Raw genomic sequence first — 23,168 nt, 5'->3', positions numbered from 1 at the left:
GTCAAAAGTCTGGACACAAGTTTTGCACAGATCTTCCGTATGGCTAAGTCTTCTGGTGCAATCTCATGAACAATTGTTTTCAGCAGATCCAACATTTCCGGCACCAAGCCGACACTCGTTCAACAGAATGTATTCAATAACTGGTGCACACAAGACACATGGTTGCCTGTTCGCAATGCTGAAGTGCACCCCGCAAGGGCATTGTTAGTGACCTCCTCCCGATTTTCTCTAAACATGTGGTGTCAACAATTCGACTGAAACCTGGAACAGCAATCTCTCCCAAAGACTTCTTTAAGCATTCCAAAAGTTTCCAGTGGCATTTTGTTGAGCTTCAGTCAAAACTTCATTGCATAGTGTTGCTCTAAAGATTTCTTCATCATAATTTCAACGTGACTGCTACATATAGGTTCATGGAAGAAGCTTCCCTAACCATTCAAAAGCACGGTTGCAACAAAGTGACCTACTAGTGGAAAGTTTAGGGCCCCCACCCCACCCATCCAGTCTGACCACTCTGCAATTTGTAGTCACATCACAAAAAAACTGTGACACTTTACTTTCTGGACATGCCCTGTACTCTTGTGATTTCCGCATGAGTGGAGTTTTATCAATGTAGAAAACAACATCATCAATCTTATCAGGCATGGGTTGTGAAGTTGCAAAGCTTAAGTCGCAAGTATAATTTCAATACTGTTCAAGAATCTTATGCAGACACAATGGTTTGAGACCTTACACAGACACAATGGTTCAAGACACTGTAATTAGATTGTACAAGATACGACACAATCGTGAATAGAACAGTGATCCAGAAAATGTAGAATAAAGTTCTCTTATTTCCATCTCTGATAAAATAAAAATTAATGTCTTTATACTACCCAGTCTCATCAGCAATGACCACCTACAGAACTGTTTTAAGGATGGTAAGCATCGACCGAAACTGGTAGCCTAAAAAACTAACAATTTTGTGTTCACAGACAGAAATGAAAGAGGTCCACCTTTACTTAAGATAGCACAAGCAGTTGTAGTTTCCTGGTCCACAGACCATCAGTTAGATTCTGGGGCTGATGTGGCTGCTATTAACTTAGATGACAGTAGATACTCATGTTCCAGCATGCCTTCAGAAGCGGAAGTTGCAGCCATACAAAATGCCCAGATGCCACGCTCCGCATGCAATCGACTATGGTGGACAAACTTTCACAAGCACTTGTCCTCTCGCCCCGCTTTTTTTTGCTCAACACAACTGGCCAACCTGCCCTCACCGTTGGACATCTTGCCATCAGTGTCGAAACAATGACATGTAGCATTGGTGTGAAACTCTTTGTCAACTCTGGCTGTGACTTCCAACCCTAAAATTATGGTCATTAGCATCATTAGTTATGTGTATGACAACTTTGCAATTGTTTCTAACAAACTGTTCATCAATGTATGTATCACCGGCACACCCCTTCAACCACAGATGGATATAGGCACAGTGGCATCACTTCTGAACTGGAACACTTACCTACACCTCAGCGTTCCTCTGCTGTCTCCTGCTTCCCACTGTCCTGCCAGTTATAATCGGTAACAATTTCCCATTCTGGGACAGTTTATGGCAGAGATCACATACAAGGTTGGTTGGTTGATTTGGAAGAGGGGACCAAAGAGCGAGGTCATTGGGCCCATTTGATTAGGGAAGGATGGGAAAGGAAGTTGGCCATACCCTTTCAAAGGAACCATCCTTGCATTTGCCTGAATCAATTGGGAGATATCACATAAACCTAAATCAGGATGGCTGGATGCGGGTTTGAACCGTTGTCCCCCCCAAATGTGAGTGCACTGTGCTAACCACTGCACCACCTCGCTTGGTGATATACAAGATAGCAGTGCACCCTTTGTTATTTCTTATGGTGGACAGTGCCTTTATGGAAACTTTTTTGTGGTTTAGATGCTTCCATGGCATTCCAGTTCACAGTAACTGATTAATGACTGAATAATGTGGTAAATTCAATGTCAGACCTTCTGCCCTCTTAAGAATTGGATGACCTCTGCAAGGAATTTTTTGTCCTTTTGGCATGACCACAGTGTACGTGGTGCACATCACTCTCAAACCCACTGCACAACCTCCTGTTTTTCGTGTCTGGCCTGTGCCCCTGGCACTTTGTAATAAAGTAAAAGAATAAGTAGATAGGCTGACAGTCTTGGGAGTCATGGAACCCATGTTGTCCAGCAAATGGGCTATGAAGTTAGTGATTATTGAGAAACCATAAGGCAAGTTCTGTCTTTGCGGCAATTTCAAGGGAATGGTCAAATCACAGTCTGTGTATAATTAACATTCACTCCCTTGAAGAACTCATGATGAAGCGGCAATTTCAAGGGCATGGTCAAATCACGTCTACAATACATAGCTCATTCACTCCCTTGAAGAATTCATGATGAAACTGGCAGGGAAAGTATTTTTCAAAACTAAATTTGTCTGAAGAACATTCACAGTTGCCACTAGAAGAAGAATCATGTCGACTTCTTGTTCTCAAATATGCTATAGGGCCTCCACTGGTACAACTGGTTGGTTTTTGGAGTTCCTAGCATTTCAGTGCTTTTTCAATGTTATTTGGAGCAACTCACACAATGAATCGCTTGTTATATCAACTATCTTGATGACATAGTTGTCTTGGGTCCCACCACCAAGGACCATCTTTGCAACCTTCAGCTTCCGTTTTACAGCTTACGTGATCAGGGTTTCAAGTGCAATTGTGATAACTAATGTTTCTTCCAATCCTCTACCGAATACCTCAGATGTATCATTTCTAACCTCAGGGATACAGCCAACAGTCATACTGTGGCTGCTGAGGCCCCCCCACATCCAACTGAAGGAGCTCCAGGCATTTTTAGATAAAGTCGCATACTACCACAAGTTCTTGCTGCAAGCAGTTACTGTAGCATATCCTTTCGATCTCTTGCTCACGAAGGGCGCATAATTTGTTTGGATGTGTGAATGGGAACAAGCATCCCAGAAGTTAAAAGATGGTCTGCGTTCCACCCCATGCCTGGACACGTACCAGCTTCTTGAGGCTACTGACACATCACAGTACAGTGTGGGAGCCGTGCTGTCTCATCACAGAGCATACAGTTTGGAATAGTCCATTGTTTTTGCCTTGAAGATGTTCAACTCTGAACAGAAAAATTACTGACTAACTGAGAAGACAATTGAAACTTCCTGGTTGATTAATTCTGAGAAGCTAATTGTTTACACAATCAAGAATTTTTTTGTGGTTATTTACAGCATCAAGTTTCACATCGTCAAGGACCATGAACCTTTAGCTTCTCTCTTTAGCCCTGTGGCACATCTGCTGGACAAGACGGCACACAGACTTTAAAGGTGAGCTCTGTTCCTCAGCTATTATCACATCACAATCCACTTTAGCCCGAAGGCTCAGCACTCGAATGTTGATGCCCACTCCCGCCTTTCTATGGGTCACAAATCCAGCTTTGACCAGGATGATGCTTTTTGTTTCTATCTCAATGACAAATCTCAATGGACAGTGGGTGGGTTCCCAATTACTGGTTTCTGCATCGTCCATGTGGTATACTCGGATCCTGTATTCTACTAGTTGTGGTAGCAAATTCAGTGTGAATTCTGTTCATAACTATTTTGTACTGTGTGTTAGACTGACTCTCACTGATGGTGTTATTTTGTTGAACATAGAACATGCTGTATTACATGTGGTCACTCTGGCATGCCTCAGGTGTGACACATCCTTTGTCTCCAGCATCATGGTCGCTGGGAGACAAAAGAAGACGTTGGCCCATCCAGATGTCTATTGGCCAGGGATCAATCGTGAGATTAAACATTTAATTACTCTTTGTTCTAAATGTGCAGATGACCAATCCGCCCAGCAGTAGTGTTACCCTCCATGGCCAAAAACCTCACAGCTGTGGGAGCGAGTCCACCTCAATTCTGCAGGACCCTTTCTGTATCAAAGCCTTCCCCCACACCCTGGTGGTGGACAATGACCCACAAATGGCTCAGACATATCAAGATCTCTGTGTACAACACAGTATTCACCATGTCAAGGTACCCCTGTTCCACCCTCAGGCTAATGGGCACACCTTATTCACACATTCAAGGTGCAGACGAAGAAATACATAGGGGCACTCCGGCTGAAGAAGCTCTCATTTGTTTTTTCACTTCTTGCAGGTTCATGCCACTGGGTGAGAAGAGTCCAGCTGAACTGCTGCAGGGGCACTAGCCTCGCACATTCATCAACCTTCTGCTGCCTGTCCCATGCCCACCTTAGCCCCTCTGTCACCACAATACAAATTCCTGAGACCCTTGTCTGGGCTCGTGCTTTTGATCACCATGACAGCTGGATCCCAGCAGTCATTCGCAGCCAGTGAGATCAAAGAGTCTTCAAAATCGCTGACAGAGGACAGGCTGGTCGCCTGCCATTGCAACCGACTTTGCCCACAAGGTGAGGCACCAACCTCCACTGCCTTGCACACAACCCCTGGGTAGCCCTCCTTCCCATTATCTGGATCCTCTCATTCTGCACTATCCTTAGACCCCCCCCCCCCTTTCTCTGTTTCTGCAGCCACCTCCAACAACAAGCACAATTTTGCCTACCTGACCCTCCTCCGACATCTTTTCTAGTCCTGTGGGTGAGCAATAGGGGCTGAGTGGAAATGATCTCCAGCAGCAGCTGGGAGTGCTGGAGATCAACAGGTGCCTTATCAGGCACTTCCTGCCTTGACCCTAGGCTCCGGATACCCCCACGGATACCATTCCAGCACCACTGACCCCTTGTGGCTGGTGTGATGAAGCTGTCATTCCCATGTTCATTTCCGGCTCTACTCTCCAGTGTCAGCTGACAGGGGACTTCTGGCTTCTCCACAGATGACCATCAATGGTGCCCCAGAACACATGGACATCACGTGGTGCCACACACTGTCCCACGGAGTGTGGAAGGAGGGAGGTGAGATGAAGGTGCATTCTATCATTGTCACCCTTCCAAGGGAAGAGGATTATGTTAACTCTATGTTACCACATCTACCGCAGTGGTACCATGCTGGTCATGACCATAACAAGCCTCATCTTGTTAAGATTCAACTCACCTGTACCTCACAGCATAGATCTGGCCATTAGGAGGCAGCACAATTCAACAGCAATGGCAACATTGCAGTGAGGTTGAAGGCATACCCCATGCACAGTTCCACCTAGCGAATCCAACTAGCAACCTACCTATTATAATCCCAGAGCAGAGGGCTATCTCCCTCATTCTGTTATGGTTCATTCATATCCGTACTTGAATGCACTCTTGGGATGCATGCTACTTGTTTGGACTTGGTCTAGTTAAGCATACAGTCTTCGTATATAACTTATGTTTGGTGTTCTCATTCAAGTTTGGTTATTCTAGGTGTATTTATTTGTGTGTGTTACTGCAACTGCCTTTTCTTATTTTTGTTTATTGTTCCCATTCTTGAATTTTTATTGCTGTGGTTAACACTCAATACACGGGCTGAAATTATGACACAACCAAACGAATTAAAACAGGTGACTGAAAAGACGAAACAGAATATATAATGAAGAGCTAATTACTCAGAGCAGGTTCACTTTTGTGACAAGAGGAGTAGATCTGAATATGCTCAAAGAATGAAAAACAACAATCCAAAACTGAAAATCTGAAAGTACAATTGGTATGGAAGATAGCAGGAAGATCTAGTTTTATCAGAAAAATTGAGACGGGAATATATCTGACGCAGAAGAGGTCTTCCCATGTAAATGACAGAGAAGTAAGCATACAGTCAGTAAATCTGCAAAGATAAACTGGATAAGGGAAATAGGGGTGATGAGAAAAATAAGAAAACACACACACACACACAACTTTAGAAAACAGGATGGAGGTCAAGTGAATAGACAGATAAAATCCATATGATACACATACACTGTGAATGAAAAGTAGAGTGAATAGACAGATAAAATCCATGTGATACACATACACTGTGAATGAAAAGTAGAGGAATTATAATTGCAACTCACTTTGCCCTTCAATATTCAGATTTCGTTCTTTAATGGCTGCTGCCAGTTCCTTCTCTTCAGCTTCTTGTTTTCTGCGTGCAACAGCTTGTCTTCTAGCTTGCATTTCAGCTCGCTTCTGAAATAAATAAGTAAGTCCAGTTTCTCAATTGCTTGCAGACTGGGTTTGGCATTTTTACAATATCAACAGAAATTCAGAGAGAATGCTTTATACTGAGATATATCAAACAAGTGACAACTTACTTTTGTTGCAACAGCTTTCGCCCTCAATTCTAAGGCCTCCTTGTTGCTTGTACTTGTTGCTAGCATCTCATCACAGAATGCAATACAATCATCAAACAATGATAGGCGAAAACTGCACTCAGCCGCACGAGACAGTGCCTTTGGATAGCCTGGCTGAACCTTCAGAGCTGCACGACAGTCTGCCAGACATGATCTGAAACAGTTTTGTATAGTGGCCAGAATACATTAATGACATTTTTAATTTGAGCCATAATTTAATCATCTCTTCCTAACAAGAATACAAGAATTTCATTAAACAGGCACTTGGCAGTATTGAGTTAACATACTTTCTTTGATACAAAAGCAGTTTCACTCAAACGACTTGTAACTCACAAATGAGCAATGCAACAGCTATTACGTAAACTATGGAAAATTAAAGATCATTATTGTAAGGTTAGTCACTAACACGTTTGCTAGATAAATAATAACAATGTGTTCTCTTGATGAAAAATGATACAATTTGCTTTGAATTAGAGAAACCCAGAAAGAAAGTGGTAAATGTCAGAGCTGCAAATTTAATCATTTGCAGCACCTCATTTACATCAGTTACACAGATTACATCAAACTATTTTGACAAGTCAGGGAGGAACACACAGACACTTGCAATGTAGTCTACATCAGATCTCATCTCATACTTGTTCGCTCAGATTAGAGGACAATGAAAAAAGCAAGCCAAATTTAAACGAATACAAAATCTCCAAGATTGGCGATCTTTTACAGAAGCTCAAAATTTTGTGCGAGTTTCAATGCAAGATGATTATAATAGTTTCCATAACGACACTGTGTCTCAAAACTTGAAGAAAATCCAAAGAAATTCTAGTTGTATGTAAAGTATGCTAACAGCTAGAAACAATCAATGCCTTCTCTGCACGACAGCAATGGAAATACTATTGACAACAGTGCTGCTAAAGCAGAGTTACTAAACACGTCCTTCCGAAATACCTTCAGCAAAGAAGATGAAGTAAATATTCCACAATTTGAACCATGAACAGCTGCCACCATGAGTAACTTAGAAGTAGATACCCTTGGAGTAGTGAAGCAACTAAATCACTTATTAGAAGCAAGTCATCCAGTCCAGACTATATACCACTTAGGTTCCTATCAGGGTATGCTGATGCAATAGCTTCATACTTAACAATTGTATACAACCATTCATTTGACGAATGACTGGAAGATTGCACAAGTCCCACCAATATTCAAGAAAGGTAGTAGGAGTAATTCACTAAATTACAGGCTCATTTCATTAATGTCAATATGGACCAGCATTTTTGGAACATAAACTGTGTTTGAACATTATGAATTACCTCGAAGAGAAAGGTCTATTGACAGGGATTGAGAAAACATCATTCTAGTGAAACAAAATTACCTCTTTACTCGCACAAATTGGTGAGTGCTACTGACAAAGGATTTCAAATGAATTCCATATTTCTAGAACTCCAAAACTGCGTGCTTATGGAGTATTGTCTCAGTTATGTGACTGGATTAGTGGTTTCCTGTCAGACAGGTCACAGTTCATAGTAACTGACAGAAAATCACCAAGTAAAGCAGAAGTGATTTCTGGCATTCTCCAAGGTAATGTTATAGACCCTACACTGTTCATTATCTACATAAAAAATTTAGGAGTCAATCTGAGCAACCAGCTTACGTTGTTTGCAGATGATTCTGCTGTAAAGTCTAGTAAAGTCATTAGAAGGTCAAAACAAATTGCAAAATGATTTAGAAAAGACATATGTATGGCACAAAAATTGGCAATTGACCCTAAATAATGAGAAGTGTAAGGTCATCCATATGAGGCTAAAAGGAACCCATTAAACTTCATTTACACAGTAAATCAGCCAAATCTAAAGGCCATAAATTCAACTAAAATCCCAGGTATTATAATTCTTCTTCTTCTGTGGTGCTACAGTCCAGGATGACCTTGACCTTCCCAACGAGCTTCCGCCGTCCATCACGGTCACATGCTACCCTCTTCCAGTTTCTGCAACCGAGCTTCTGTATAGGTCTTCTTCCACTCCATCCAGCCATCTTGCTCGAGGTCGACCTCGCCCCCTTTGTCCTCCTGGGTTATCAAAGAGAATCTTCTTTATCACCTCAGACTTCTCCATTCTTGCCACATGACCCACCCATCTTATCCTTCCTGATCGTATGATTTTTGTTACAGGAGCATCGGCATATATAGTGTACGATTCTCCATTGTACCTTTTCCTCCATTGTTCTCTCTCATACACAGGGCCAATTATCCTACTCAAAACTTTCCTCTCAAATCCGTCGCGCAGCCTTGCATCAGTTTCTGTCAAGGGCTATGTTCCTGAAGCATAAGTAAGAACTGGTATAAAAAGGGTTTTATGAACAGGGAACTTTGCTGGGCGGCTGAGGAGTCTTGACTGGAATAAATTAATCAAGGTGAAATATGCCTTACTTGATGATTTCAGCCTAATTTTAATTTCAGTTGCGATGTCATTAAAGCAAATGATTGTGGAACCAAGATACTTGAAGCTGTCTACTCTTTTAAATGGGTATCCACTCACACTGAAAGTTAACGGGATATTGGGTTGATATGCTTTCCCACAGGCCATGTTTTTAATTTTATCTTCATAATGAGACACATCTTCTTACTTTCTTAAGGCTGTAAAAGCTTCTTCCAGTGCTGGTACTGCCTGTGCTATGATGTCTACGTCCTCTGCATATGCCAAAAGCTGCACCGACTTGTAAAAGATGGTGCCCCTGGTCTGTAGACCTGCTTCCCTAATCACCTTTTCTTCTTGACATAGCCCACTGTTTTTTCCCAGGAGGTCTGAGTGCCAGCCACGGTGGCTGAACGGTTCTAAGTGCTTCAGTCCAGAACCGCGTGACTGCTAAGGTCGCAGGTTCGAATCCTCCCTCGGGCATGGATGTGTGAGATGTCCTTAGGTTAGTTAGGTTTAAGTAGTTCTAGGGGACTGATGCCCTCAGATGTTAAGTCCCATAGTGCTCAGAGCCATCTGAAACATTTGAGGTCTGAGTAATTTCCTCGAACTCAAATGCAGCTTCTTACGTCAGACATCATCATTTTAACCATTCTAAGGAGTTTTCCATGTATCACCATCTCCTGTAAGGCATGAAACAACTGGTTTCTATTGATGCAGCCTTAAAGTCAATAAAGAGGTGATGTGTTCCAATTCTATATTCAACAGTTTTCCCCAAAATTTGGTGCAGGTTTAAAATCTATTGCTGACCTTCCTCACCAAAATCCGCTTTGTATAATCCAATTTCTGTATCCACCTGTGGGAGTAGACAACCAAAAATAATATTATATAACACCTTGTACCTCAGGATCAGGAGGGTGATTCCACGGTGGTTTCTAAACCCTATTTGGTTGCCCTTTTTATGTATGGGACATAATATTCCTTCATTCCATTCATCTGGTATCCTTTCCTGTTCCCAGATGAGAGTAATAAGTTCAAACAGAGACTGCTCTAACATTGCTCCTTCACATTTTAGCAATTCTGCAGGAATGCTATCAGTGCTGGAGGCCTTTTTATTCTTCAATTTCCTTAAAGCTTTTTTAAGATACTCTAACCCTGGGCCACCCAGTGGCTGTTCATCCTCCAACGCTCACTCACAATCATTAGAGATATCCTCTGCTTGCTCTCTCTCTTGATTCAGCAGGTCATTAAAGTATCTTCGCCATCTTCACTGTCTGTTTACTCTCATTTATTATGTTTCCTTCTTTATCTCTAATCAAGATGATTACATGAGCAAATTGTCTTCTAGTGTTGTTTACTTTTATAAAGAACTTCCTTGTTTCATTCTTCTTCTTGGAAAATTCCATACATTCTATTTCAGCCTTAGTCCATTCCTTTTCTTTCAGGGATGTGTCATCTTTTTGGCTCTCTTTTTCTCTCGATAATCCTCCAACAAGCTTCTTGTGCAGTTAGCATGTAATATCTTTTGGTATTCAGTGTTCTTTTCTTCAGTCTTACACTCTTCATCAAACCATGTTGGCCTTACTGATTTTCTCTCCATCTCTAGTGTTTCCTTAGCTGAAATGTCTATAACTCTTTTTATAGTCAATCATTTTTGTTCTATGTCATTACTGTCTCACATTGTTCATTGTTCTTGATCTTGTTCCAGGGCCGAGAAACTTTTCTGACAGTATGATTCGTAAGTTTCTGTTAATTTCAGTGCTGCTATGTTGTACTGTTCTTTCCTAGTACGTCTTCCTTTCTGAGCATTTGATATCCTTGCTCTTATCTTGGCCATTACAAGAAAATGATCTGAATCCACGTTAAGGCCACAAAAGTTTCGAACATCCAGCAAATTAGATTTTGCCTCTTGGTCTATCAGTAAATGACCAATTTGATTAATGGTTCTACCATCAGATGACTTCCATGTGCCCTTGTGTATCTCCTTATGGAGAAATATGTTAGACCCCACTATCATATTCCGGGAGGCTGCAAAGAGGATCAATCTTATTCCATTATCATTAGTGGATGCATGTTCACTATGGACTGGAACATGTCTTCTCTTCCAAGTTATGAATTAAAATCACCCAGCACTATCTTGATGTCATTCCTTGGATGTTTATCATAAGCTTTCTCAAGGGTAACATAGAAATCACATTTAAGCTCTTCAATAGATTCTTCTGTTGGTGCATGTCCATTAATTATACTATAATTAAAGAATCTTCCTTTAATTCTAATTACTGATAGCCTTAGATTAATGGGTAAAATTCATCACCAAATGTTTCAGAGCTTTATGAACAGGGAAATCTGTGCCAAGCTCATATCTGTTATCATCACAGCTATAGAACATAGTGCCCCCTTTCTTTTCCAATACCCCACCCCCTGTCCATCAAATTTCTTGGATGGCAATACCGCTCTTCTGAGCTTCTAATAACAATTACGAACAATTAAGTGTTGTGGGGAAGGCAAAACAAAGACTGCAGTTTATTGCCAGAACACTTATGAAATGCAAAGGATCTAAACAGGCTGCCTACATTACACTTGTCTATCCTCTTTTGTAGCAGTGCTGCATGGTGTGGGATCCTTCTCAGATAGGATTAATGGAGTGCATTGAGAAAGTTCACAAAAGAGCAGCACAATTTGTATTATTCTGAAATAGGGGAGAGAGTGTCACTGACATGATACAGGATTTGGGGTCGACATCATTAAAACAAAGGCATTTTTAATTGCGGCGGAATCTTCTCCTGAAATATCAATCACCAACTTTCTCCTCCGAAAGTGAAAATATTTTATTGACGCCAACCTAATCATAATAAAATTAGGGAAATCACAGCTTGGACAGAAATATATAGGTGTTCGTTTTTTTTTTTTTTTTCACATGCTTTGAGATTGAAATTAGAGAGAATTTTGAAAGTGGTTTGATGAACACTCTGCAAGGTACTTCAGTGTGATCCAAGTAGATGTAGACATTAGCACAATGCAAAACTGATTTTGAAACGGTCATTAGAGTGAAACTGACAGAAAATGACCATTATATCAAAGTAGCAAAGTTCAATTATTTTAACAAATGAACAGAAAATAATGATGAGAAACTAAGGCTTATACTGAAACAGACTTCTACTTTGGAATTAACATGAAAGGCAATTCAAACAATTCTGTCTTAGGCATTAACAAAGTGATCAACAGCATAAAAATATGGTTTTCATTTTTGTAACCTTTTGTTTTATAATAGATACATTACATGTGGGGCAGCAGATTTGTAATGTCACTGTTACTATGCGACAAGGCCTTGTAAATTACTTTGATGATCACATAGAAAGTAGCCTAAAACTTGATATTTGCAACCTACATTCTACATGTCCACATTTCAGCTCTTGTAAACTGAAAAATAATCTAATATATTAAAAACAAAGATTCCAAGACTTACCAAGCGGGAAAGCGCCGCCAGACAGGCACATGAACAAAACACACAAACTACACACAGAATTACGAGTTTTTGCAACTGGCAGTTGCTTCGTCAGGAAAGAGGGACTTTCCTGACGAAGCAACTGCCAGTTGCGAAAGCTCGTAATTCTGTGTGTGTGTTTGTGTGTTTTGTTCATGTGCCTGTCTGCCGGCGCTTTCCCGCTTGGTAAGTCTTGGAATCTTTGTTTTTAATATATTTTTCCCATGTGGAAGTTTCTTTCTGTTTTATTTACATCATCGAAAAATAATCTAAGTTATACTTCAAAAAAATTGTAAGGAAATCACAGAGAAAAATTAAAAGATCACTGCAATCAAAAACAACATATATTCAAAAATTTGTTGCTTCATACACAACATCTTTTATAAAGCACATCAATTTTTGCTACTCTAACCAAATCTCCTCTAAATTCTATTTCATGTTAGTTACTGTTCTGAATCTAATTGTTCTAATAATTTAAAGTACTGACTGTTGCTTGCTTAAAAGTGGTAAATTTTTAATACTTCACTTGCCATGCAGATTTAGAATACAACTGGAACCACACAAACGATGTTACACTGAGAAATAATGCATTTCAATTTTTACAGTTTTTACAAAAGTTCACTGCTAACAGTTGTAAAATTTTGTGGTCTTAATGTTCCTTGATATCACTCAAAAGTGTCTGTAAACAGCCATCTGATGGCTCGTGTTCCCAGTTATGGATAACATCGAAATGCACTTCATGACTGAGCTTGGCACTTTAATTTTATTTAGATGTCTTATTAATTATAGTTTCTTATATAGAATATAATTCTGCAATTTCTATACTCTGGCTTATATTTAACAACACAATAATCTACTAAGTACTTTCGTTCAAAATTCACATTTCTCGTAAAGTAATGAAGATAATTTTAGCAAACCTTCTATATCCTATTTTTACATCAAAACATATGTATTCTCAAAATATCAGCTTTGTATTTCTTTTCCCTGCCAAATCTGAAACTAACAAAAAAACAAGTGATTTTTGTGGAAAATATTTACTGGATTTTGCTCAAACTTTGTATTTCTTCTATCTACGTCATTCTGCAAAATTCTATGAACAAATTACAAAATTATAACAATACCTAATTTTTGTGTTACACAATTGTTCAACACATTTTGTGGTACATTTACAAACAGAAGTTGTGCTCTGTTTGACCTTGGTGTTGAGTAGAAAGAACAAACAGACTCTGACTTATATATTGAGCATATGTATACTGTGACATTTGTCTACCATCACTGCGTGATGAATATATTTGCCAATTTTAAATGATTGTCATTAAGATCAGGCACTTTCAGTGCAGCCTCAGTAGGTCTGACTTGAGAATGAAACTGTTGGGTCGAAACTCATCACCAAAATATATGCATTGCAACTGTATTAAAAACAAAGATTCCAAGACTTACCAAGTGGGAAAGCACCGGTAGACAGGCACAATAAATAAAACACACAAACAAAGTTTCTAGCTTTCGCAACCGACGGTTGCTTCTTCAGGAAAGAGGGAAGGAGAGGGAAAGACGAAAGGATGTGGGTTTCAAGGGAGAGGGTAAGGAGTCATTCCAACCCCGGGAGCGGAAAGACTTACCTAAGGGGGAAAAGGACAGGTGTACACTCACGCGCACACACACACACACACATCCATCTGCACATACACAGACACAAGGAGACATGTCAAAATGTCTGCTTGTGTGTGTGTGTGTGTGTGTGTGTGTGTGTGTGTGTGTGTGTGTGTGTGTGTGCGCGCGCGAGTGTACACCCGTCCTTTTCCCCCTAAGGTAAGTCTTTCCGCTCCCAGGATTGGAATGACTCCTTACCCTCTCCCTTAAAACCCACATCCTTTCGTCTTTCCCTCTCCTTCCCTCTTTCCTGAAGAAGCAACTGTCGGTTGCGAAAGCCAGAAATTTTGTGTGTGTGTGTGTGTGTTTGTGTGTTTTATTTATTGTGCCTGTCTACCGGCACTTTCCCGCTTGGTAAGTTTTTAATATATTTTTCCCATGTGGAAGTTTCTTTCTATTTTATTTACATCTTGTATTGCAACTGTGATAAATTTGTAATAAACTCTTCATGAAGTTCATAAATGTTAATGGGAACTGCGGACACAAAAGCAAAGTTGCCAGTAGACAAAAAATGACTTGACTTTAGTAAAATGAAACAATGCTCTGAATGACCACCAGAGAGTGGAGGAAATCTATCAGAGCACAGACACAGAAGTTAAACAAGTAAAATTCACATAAATATTTGTTGAATACATACAGGAAAGGAAGTACAAGGCCTGAATAAGACATTAATTTGATAGGTTTCCAAACTCAGATATATTCAACATTCACAGAATGTGATAATAAGTGTCACAAAATGTGAAGAACTTGCTGAAACAAATGTAAGGCATTACTCATGAATGTCAGAGGGAGCTAGTCAAGCCATCAACAAGAGGTGCAGCTACAAGTTACTTCACAGTATGATAGTCCCAATAATTCAAACCATCAGGTAGCATGCACCCTGTATCTTTTGTCAAACCATTTCAAAGTGCTCTCTTGTCTTTGTGGACTGGAAAAATGAAGACTGACTTTGTTACAGTTTACATGCATGAAAAGTTATTGCACAAGCCATCAGAGCTGTAGAACACTGTAACAATAACCAACATTCTGAATTGTGGTGTGTGTGTGTGTGTGTGTGTGTGTGTGTGTGTGTGTGTGTGTTGGTGGGTGGGTTGATGTGGATGGGTGTGGGTGGAGGGGTGGGGGGTGGGGAGTGTGTGTTTGTTCATGTTTTTCTTCTAAATCTGAAGGAGGACTCTGTCTGACAGCTTAGCATACTTTTAAATGTGCCTGTCTGCCCCTCAATGCCTTCTCTAAAGTGGTAAGTAGCAATGTATCCTACTTCATATTGTTAATATCATTGTTATTCCATTCTGAATTTCTACTGCCTGATTATACCTGTAATTTTTCAGAAAAAAGTGTGCTGCTGCTCTATTGTTGAAGAGCTGGGCATTCAGTGAATCATCACTGCATTTCTGGCGAAGACCTTCCGTATAACTTATGATGGCAACACGATATTTTTTGCACTTGAAGTTAAAGTTCCCATCTTCCTTGTATGTGGCTGCTAATTCTGTAAAGTACAGAAAGTTTAATACTTTAGTAATCATGAAGTAGATCTCCAAACTGCTTACCTAATATTTAGCAATAATGATGTTCACAACTGTAATGGTCATAACCACCATGTCAAAGGGACAATAATGAAATGAAAATCACTACATACAGTAGTCTTTAGACGGCAGATAGATTTATATTTTCTACACAGCGCTATGTAATGAGAGAATTATTAGTGATACTGGAGCATAAGGTTGACACATGAGGATGATGAAAAAATAAAACAATCAATGGAAGAAAACTGTTAATCCTGCAATGGAAGAAAAGCTACATCGATAGGAATAAAAAAAAAAATTGCTTTATTTTCATCTTAAATGCAATGCACTTCTATTTTATCCCATGAATGTCAGTGACATTAATGTTACAGGCTTGGAAAGCTGTACTGGAGAATATGTCAGTTAAAGGCTTTGGGTTTTCCAATGATTGACAATCTTACTCACCAGTGAACATTATGACAATGTGGACCCTTACAAATCCCAAGGCAAAAAGATCTGGCAGTGCCTTCCTTTGATCTGTAGACTATGAATATAGGTATTGTTTAAATGACTATACAGAGTGCTTATGCGTTATAGAGCTGTACCTTTGTTATTATGGATGGCGAATGAAACAAAAGGAAGAGAGAGGGCTGTTGTGATGCATAGAATAACATTAAAATTTAATTCACAAATGTAATTTTAAGTTTACTGTCTAAAAGAGAAGGAAAAAGATGTAAAGTAATATGTGGTGTTTCTTAGCTCCATGTCAATGATTGCAAACAAACATTTGCTGGTTACAGATTTGGTCAATTGCATCAGAATTATTCTTCTGGTGCCGTCGCTTAGTCTGACGAGAAAATTCCACATTGCATGCACAATAAACAACCTGATACTAGGGCAGTTATTAATGTGATGTATGGTAACATTTGTAACTACATATTACATGTACTTCAAAAATAAAATTGTTCTATTCAAGATGACATATTGCAAAGGGTGGTGCTAATTTTGAGCATTTGAATATAGTATTGAAATATAAGAATATATGGGAATTCATTATTATCAAGGAGAAAATATAAAAGCAAGCACTTAAAGTAAGCCACCCTATCAGCTCTTTCATTTATTGAGCTGCTTATAAAGGTTGCCTTTTAACAGCAAACTATCATTTAGGAGAATAATTAAACAAAAACAATCATATAAAATTAAATTGTAAAATAAAGCTGCCTTCACTCTGAATATTGTTTTGAACACAACAGAGCTTTAGTAGAGATGGTTCTATTGGAGCTGATACGATATTGCCTTCCTTCGACCTTTGAACTGAATTATTCATCCTGATTGGCATATTTCACATTAAAAAATCATTTCCTGAGCTGAAAGAAGCAGTAAGTGATTAAAAAATTCTGAAACCAACAACATGGGATTTTTAAACTAGGATTCATTCACTGTGACCACCTGAAATAGAATTTATTAAATACTATGATGAATTTTAAAACAAAATACAAGCAACTTCAACTTCGGACTGAAATCCAAGTTAAATCAGTTTGTATCAGTGGTGCAACTTGGTGTCAGCACACAGACAGCTCTTACTGAATAACAACAAAGGTGATATTGAGATTTATGCCTTTAGCTGGCACCAAAACTGTTATACATGTTTTAAGTCTTTTGTCAGATGCAGAATAAACACACACACACACACACACACACACACACACACACACACACAGCCACCATTGTCTCTAGACACTATGACTCAACTGTAACTTTGTCTGAAGTAAGCAGTAACCTATACTGGAGTGGGTAACAGGGGTACAGAAAAGATAGGGTAGAGATGGGGAGGGATAGCACAGTAAGAGTGGTGGGAGATGTCAGCACTGCCTGTGGGAGTGTGCAGGGACATGGTGGGGACATGACAGCGGGATGCTAGGTGCAGCATGGGAAAGCTATGATGGGAGGTGAAAGGTGGGAAGGGGGGGGGGGGGGGGGGGCATGACAGCACCAAGGGGAAAGGAGAGATAAGTAAAAGGGGAAAAGACTGAGCTAGATGGATAGAACACATGTAGTGCTGGTGTGGGAACAGGAAAAGGGATAGGCAGGCGGGCTGGGACTACCGAAGGTTGGTGCCTGGGGAGTGATGAGCACAAAGTGTATATTTTGCAAGGTGAGTTCCCATGTGTGCAGTTCATAAAAATGGTTTTCATCAGAAGAATCAAAGTGGCACAGGTTGTGAAGCAGTAGCTAAAATCAAGCACATCATGCTGGATGGCATGCTCAGCTAATGGGTGATCCAGCTGTCTCTTGGCCACAATTTGGCAATGTCATTCATGCAGACACGCAGCTTGTTGTTGGTGAGGCCCACACACAATGCCGCACAGTCAATAGATTACATGGCTGCTTCCACAGGATGCCCTGTCTTTGACGGGATAAGAGATGCATGTGACAGGGCAGGGGTAGGTGGTAGTGGAAGGATACACAATGAGAGGTAGTTGAAACCCTGGTGGACAACATGTTTCAGCCGCCCCAATTCTCAGTGATACTGGATACTGAGTTACAAAGAGGAGGGTGGGGGTGCTCCTTTGTGGCCAGTGAACAGGTATGTGAAGGATTGTAGGTGACTGGAAAGAGAAGGTGGGTAGAGTAATTTCAGTCTGCAAAGGCCTCATTGAGATGCTTGGCATATTTGATGTAGGACTGCTTGTCACTACAGATGCAACAACTGCAGGTGGCTAGGCTATATGGAAGGGACTTCTTGGTGAGGAAAGGGGGAGTTGTCGATGTGGAGGTATTGCTAGTGCTTGGTAGGTATTATGTGGATGAAGTATTGATGTAGCTGACATTGAAGTGGAGGTCGACATTGAGGAAACTGGCTTGTTGGGCTGAAAAGGACCAGATGAAGCAAATGAGGAAGAAGGTGTTGAGATTCTGAAGGTATGTGGGTAGCGTACCATTACCATCAGACAAGAATATGAAGATGTTATCAATGCATTCGAAACAGATGAGGGATTTGGGATTCTGGGACACAAATAGGTTGGCATTGGATGGTGGCATGTGTGTTCTCATATTGCTGTATCACAGAGCTGTTTTCAGGTGATGCCCTCAAAGAAGTTTTTGTATATTAGGCTACAGCGAGTCATGGCAACCAGGAACAAGGTTGTTGGTTTGGAGTTGGTCAGGCATTGGGAAAGATGACATTCAATAGTGGCAAGGCCATGTGCATTGCAAATGTTAGTGTAGAGGGAAGTGGTGTCGACACAGTGATCAGAAGGATGCTGGATGGTAAAGAAACAGGAACTTGGAGTTTCGGTAGAGAAAGTGGTTAATGTATTTCATGTAGGAGGGTAGATTATGATAATAGGCTAATGGGTTGGTCTGTCAGTGAGGATACAGTAACTAGCTACAATGGGACGTCCTTGGTGGTTGGATTTATGTACTTTAGGATGTTAGTAGAAGATACAAGTGCAAGGAGTAGTGGGTGTGAGAAGGAAGAGGTTTTGGGATGGATCTAGAGATTTGAGAAGGGACTGCAGATCCTCCTGGGTTTCTGGAATGGTGTCTTTGTGGCAGGACTTGTAGGTGGCAGGTGGCAGAGTCTCTTCAACAGGTAATCCCTGCTGTTCTTAACCACATGGGTGTAGTCTTTCTCAGCTGGTAGGATTACATCGTTGTTATCAGTTTTCATATTGAGAAACTTTGGGACAGATTTGGGGCCCAGATTCAAGGTTAGGAAATCCTCTAGAGTTTGTAGTGTGTCTGCAAGGCAGGATTTGTCAGCTGTGAGGGTATGTGGGAAAGGTTTGATGGAGTCTTTTGCAGTGTTACTGGAGAGTAGTAATCAAAAAGAGTAAACAGTTTTTTGATGTGGTGTTGTGCAGGCTTCTGCAGTTCATTGAGAGCAAGCTTTTCAATCTGGGAGATGGGATGCAAGAATTGGGGATTGCAGAGCAGGAGGATTTTGCAGGTGGAGAAGAGGTAGTGCAAGGAAGCTTGGCCTGATTTATATGGTTTTAAAAGACCAAGTTGGTACGGACCATGATAACAGACAGGTCATTGTAGAAGAAGGATTTTCAATCAGGGTGGGTGATTTGATGCTCAGGCCATATGGAGGGATTCTATGAGCTAAACAACATAGGAACAGCATGTGGAACTGGGTTCTGGCTAGAAATAGGGAAACTTTTCTGTGTTGACAAAGAAGGAACAAGAATCAATACTGGAGGGTAAAAAATGTATAAAAATAGGTGGGAATATTAAAAAAAACTGATAACCAAAGGACTTCTTCCACCAATCCCCATTTTCTCAGGGTCCTGTAAAACAAAGCATTAACACAACAGGCCCAATAGCTGTCTATCACACCACAGAACACATAACACATTTACAGGGATGTGTTCCTGAAGATGTGTCTTCATAAAGGCTTATGGGTTTTCTCAGACCACCAATGTGAGTTACGAGACTTACTGACGCAGCCACAAGTGAAACTGGTTTCATCAATAAATGCAATTAATTGAGTTACTGGGTGATTTGCAGTTAGCTGACAAAATTCTAGTCACACTTCTAAAAGCTGTTGAACGTGCAGTAAATGATGCCATACATACATGATGTCCACCGAATTCTTGTATGTGGAACATCGATACATGTGGAAATTCGGTGTTTGCTTGTTGAAAGACAATGTTTTACCAATTGAATAATGTCTTCTACATCATCCACATACAGTTCAATTGCACAGCTGAATGAGATATGACAGCTGGGCACTATACCAGCCTCACACAGTTGAGTAAAAACACAAATAAATACTCTTGAATCCGGTACTCTGTGGCTACCATAATTTCTACTACAAGCAGCAACAGCATTTTCATTACAAAGTCTGAAACAAATTTCACACCAGCATACTCAACATTTGTAAATATGTGTGGCATGCTTCAATAACAGAGCAGAGTTGACCAATAAATCATAATCACAATCACAATTGAAAAATTCAATCATGCAAATTCAAGGATGCCACCTCGAAGTTAACGGCAAAATTCATCAGAAGACAAATATGTGTACTGGTAATTACCTATTGAAGTTTAGGTGTGTGTTAGCATTTTTCGTTTTACTGTAGAAGCAGTGTGTGTGATAAATGTGGATTTTGTTGTTGGTTAGTGAGTTTGGGAGAATCATGTCAGGACTGTTGGCGGGTGTTTCATTGGGATGACTGTTAGGCCAGTAAGGTAACAAATGAGACTCTCCCGCGAAGTTGTAGATTATGCTGTTGAGACAAGAGAGTCATGGAACAAGGAAGAAAGATTTGTGCCCTTCAGGTAGAATTAGAAATAGTGATTTTTGTATAAGACAGACTAAAGGGAGAATGAGATAACGGGGTCTGGGGAATAACAACAAGTAATAAGTAAAAGCAGAGAAGCTCAGGAATCACATTTTCAATCTCTGGGTTAGCAATCATTTTAGTTGGTTACTCCAAATACAAAAAGAGCCTCCACCAATTTTTGAGCACAGCAGAGCACAGATGGACTCACAGCAACAACTTAATAGCTATGTCGGTAGAGAAGTCAATTAGAAAGAAAAGGCTGCTAAGTAGCAGGGTGTATGCAATATGCTACAACAAAAGCTACGTATAGTATATCGGATCACAAGCATAATAAAACCTAGTGCCAAGCTTTGCCAGAACGTAAGGGTTTTGTGAACAGATTGTCATGAAAATAATATACTTACAGTAGGAGTAACAGGAAACAACCTGGCTGGCAACTTAGATTATAGCAATAAATGTGTACAATATCAGGAAAGGATAGATTGCCCTTATCATAAAGAAGAAAAATTACGTTGTAGACAGGCACAATGAAAACTAACTTAACACCTTAGCGTTTGGCCAACACACACACACACACACACACACACACACACACACACACAAATCATTGACATAAGCAAGCAATGTCAGATCCCTTAATCGGGCAGGTAGGTTAGAAAATTTAAAAAGGGAAATGGATAGGTTAAAGTTAGATATAGTGGGAATTAGTGAAGTTCGGTGGCAGGAGGAACAAGACTTCTGGTCAGGTGACTACAGGGTTATAAACACAAAATCAAATAGGGGTAATGCAGGAGTAGGTTTAATAATGAATAGGAAAATAGGAATGCGGGTAAGCTACTACAAACAGCATAGTGAACGCATTATTGTGGCCAAGATAGATACGAAGCCCACACCTACTACAGTAGTACAAGTTTATATGCCAACTAGCTCTGCAGATGATGAAGAAATTGAAGAAATGTACGATGAAATAAAAGAAATTATTCAGATAGTGAAGGGAGACGAAAATTTAATAGTAATGGGTGACTGGAATTCGAGTGTAGGAAAAGGGAGAGAAGGAAACATAGTAGGTGAATATGGATTGGGGCTAAGAAATGAAAGAGGAAGCCGCCTAGTAGAATTTTGCACAGAGCACAACTTAATCATAGCTAACACTTGGTTTAAGAATCACGAAAGAAGGTTGTATACGTGGAAGAACCCTGGAGATACTAAAAGGTATCAGATAGATTATATAATGGTAAGACAGAGATTTAGGAACCAGGTTTTAAGTTGTAAGACATTTCCAGGGGCAGATGTGGACTCTGACCACAATCTATTGGTTATGACCTGCAGATTAAAACTGAAGAAACTGCAAAAATGTGGGAAATTAAGGAGATGGGACCTGGATAAACTGAAAGAACCAGAGGTTGTACAGAGTTTCAGAGAGAGCATAAGGGAACAATTGACAGGAATAGGGGAAAGAAATACAGTAGAAGAAGAATGGGTAGCTCTGAGGGATGTAGTAGTGAAGGCAGCAGAGGATAAAGTAGGTACAAAGACGAGGGCTGCTAGAAATCCTTGGGTAACAGAAGAAATATTGAATTTAATTGATGAAAGGAGAAAATATAAAAATGCAGTAAATGAAGCAGGCAAAAAGGAATACAAACGTCTCAAAAATGAGATCGACAGGAAGTGCAAAATGGCTAAACAGGGATGGCTAGAGGACAAATGTAAGGATGTAGAAGCTTATCTCACTAGGGGTAAGATAGATATTGCCTACAGGAAAATTAAAGAGACCTTTGGAGAGAAGAGAACCACGTGTATGAATATCAAGAGCTCAGATGGCAGCCCAGTTCTAAGCAAAGAAGGGAAGGCAAAAAGGTGGAAGGAGTATATAGAAGGTTTATACAAGAGCGATGTACTTGAGGACAATATTATGGAAATAGAAGAGGATGTAGATGAAGACGAAATGGGAGATACGATACTGCGTGAAGAGTTTGACAGAGCACTGAAAGACCTGAGTCGAAACAAGGCCCCCGGAGTAGACAACATTCCATTAGAACTACTGACGGCCTTGGGAGAGCCAGTAATGACAAAACTCTACCAGCTGGTGAGCAAGATGTATGAGACAGGCGAAATACCCTCAGACTTCAAGAAGAATATAATAATTCCAATCCCAAAGAAAGCAGGTGCTGACAGATGTGAAAATTACCGAACTATCAGTTTAATAAGCCACGGCTGCAAAATACTAACGCGAATTCTTTACAGACGAATGGAAAAACTGATAGATGCAGACCTCGGGGAAGATCAGTTTGGATTCCGTAGAAATGTTGGAACACGTGAGGCAATACTGACCTTACGACTTATCTTAGAAGAAAGATTAAGAAAAGGCAAACCTACGTTTCTAGCATTTGTAGACTTAGAGAAAGCTTTTGACAATGTTGACTGGAATACTCTTTTTCAAATTCTAAAGGTGGCAGGGGTAAAATACAGGGAGCGAAAGGCTATTTATAATTTGTACAGAAACCAGATGGCAGTAATAAGAGTCGAGGGGCATGAAAGGGAA

At 40.2% G+C, this 23,168-nt stretch overlaps 1 protein-coding gene across 3 annotated transcripts in view; it reads right to left on the bottom strand.

The window, feature by feature from the left end:
• LOC126285313 (DNA polymerase interacting tetratricopeptide repeat-containing, protein of 47 kDa-like) overlaps nt 1–23,168 on the bottom strand; it is a 71,098-nt gene that overhangs the window by 26,734 nt on the left and 21,196 nt on the right. For all 3 annotated transcript variants that reach the window (XM_049984611.1, XM_049984612.1, XM_049984613.1), the window contains exons 3-5: nt 15,146–15,317; nt 6,251–6,443; nt 6,011–6,125 (exon numbers count right to left, since the gene is read on the bottom strand). In XM_049984611.1, coding sequence (XP_049840568.1) covers nt 6,011–6,125; nt 6,251–6,443; nt 15,146–15,317 — 480 coding nt within the window. The remainder of the gene's footprint in view (nt 1–6,010; nt 6,126–6,250; nt 6,444–15,145; nt 15,318–23,168) is intronic.

This window comes from Schistocerca gregaria, chromosome 8 (genome assembly GCF_023897955.1).
Source record: "Schistocerca gregaria isolate iqSchGreg1 chromosome 8, iqSchGreg1.2, whole genome shotgun sequence".
In the NCBI taxonomy this organism is placed as follows: Eukaryota; Metazoa; Arthropoda; class Insecta; order Orthoptera; family Acrididae; genus Schistocerca; species Schistocerca gregaria.
The sequence above is the reverse complement of the archived record's forward strand: the minus strand, read 5'-3'. Positions and strand labels throughout refer to the sequence as shown.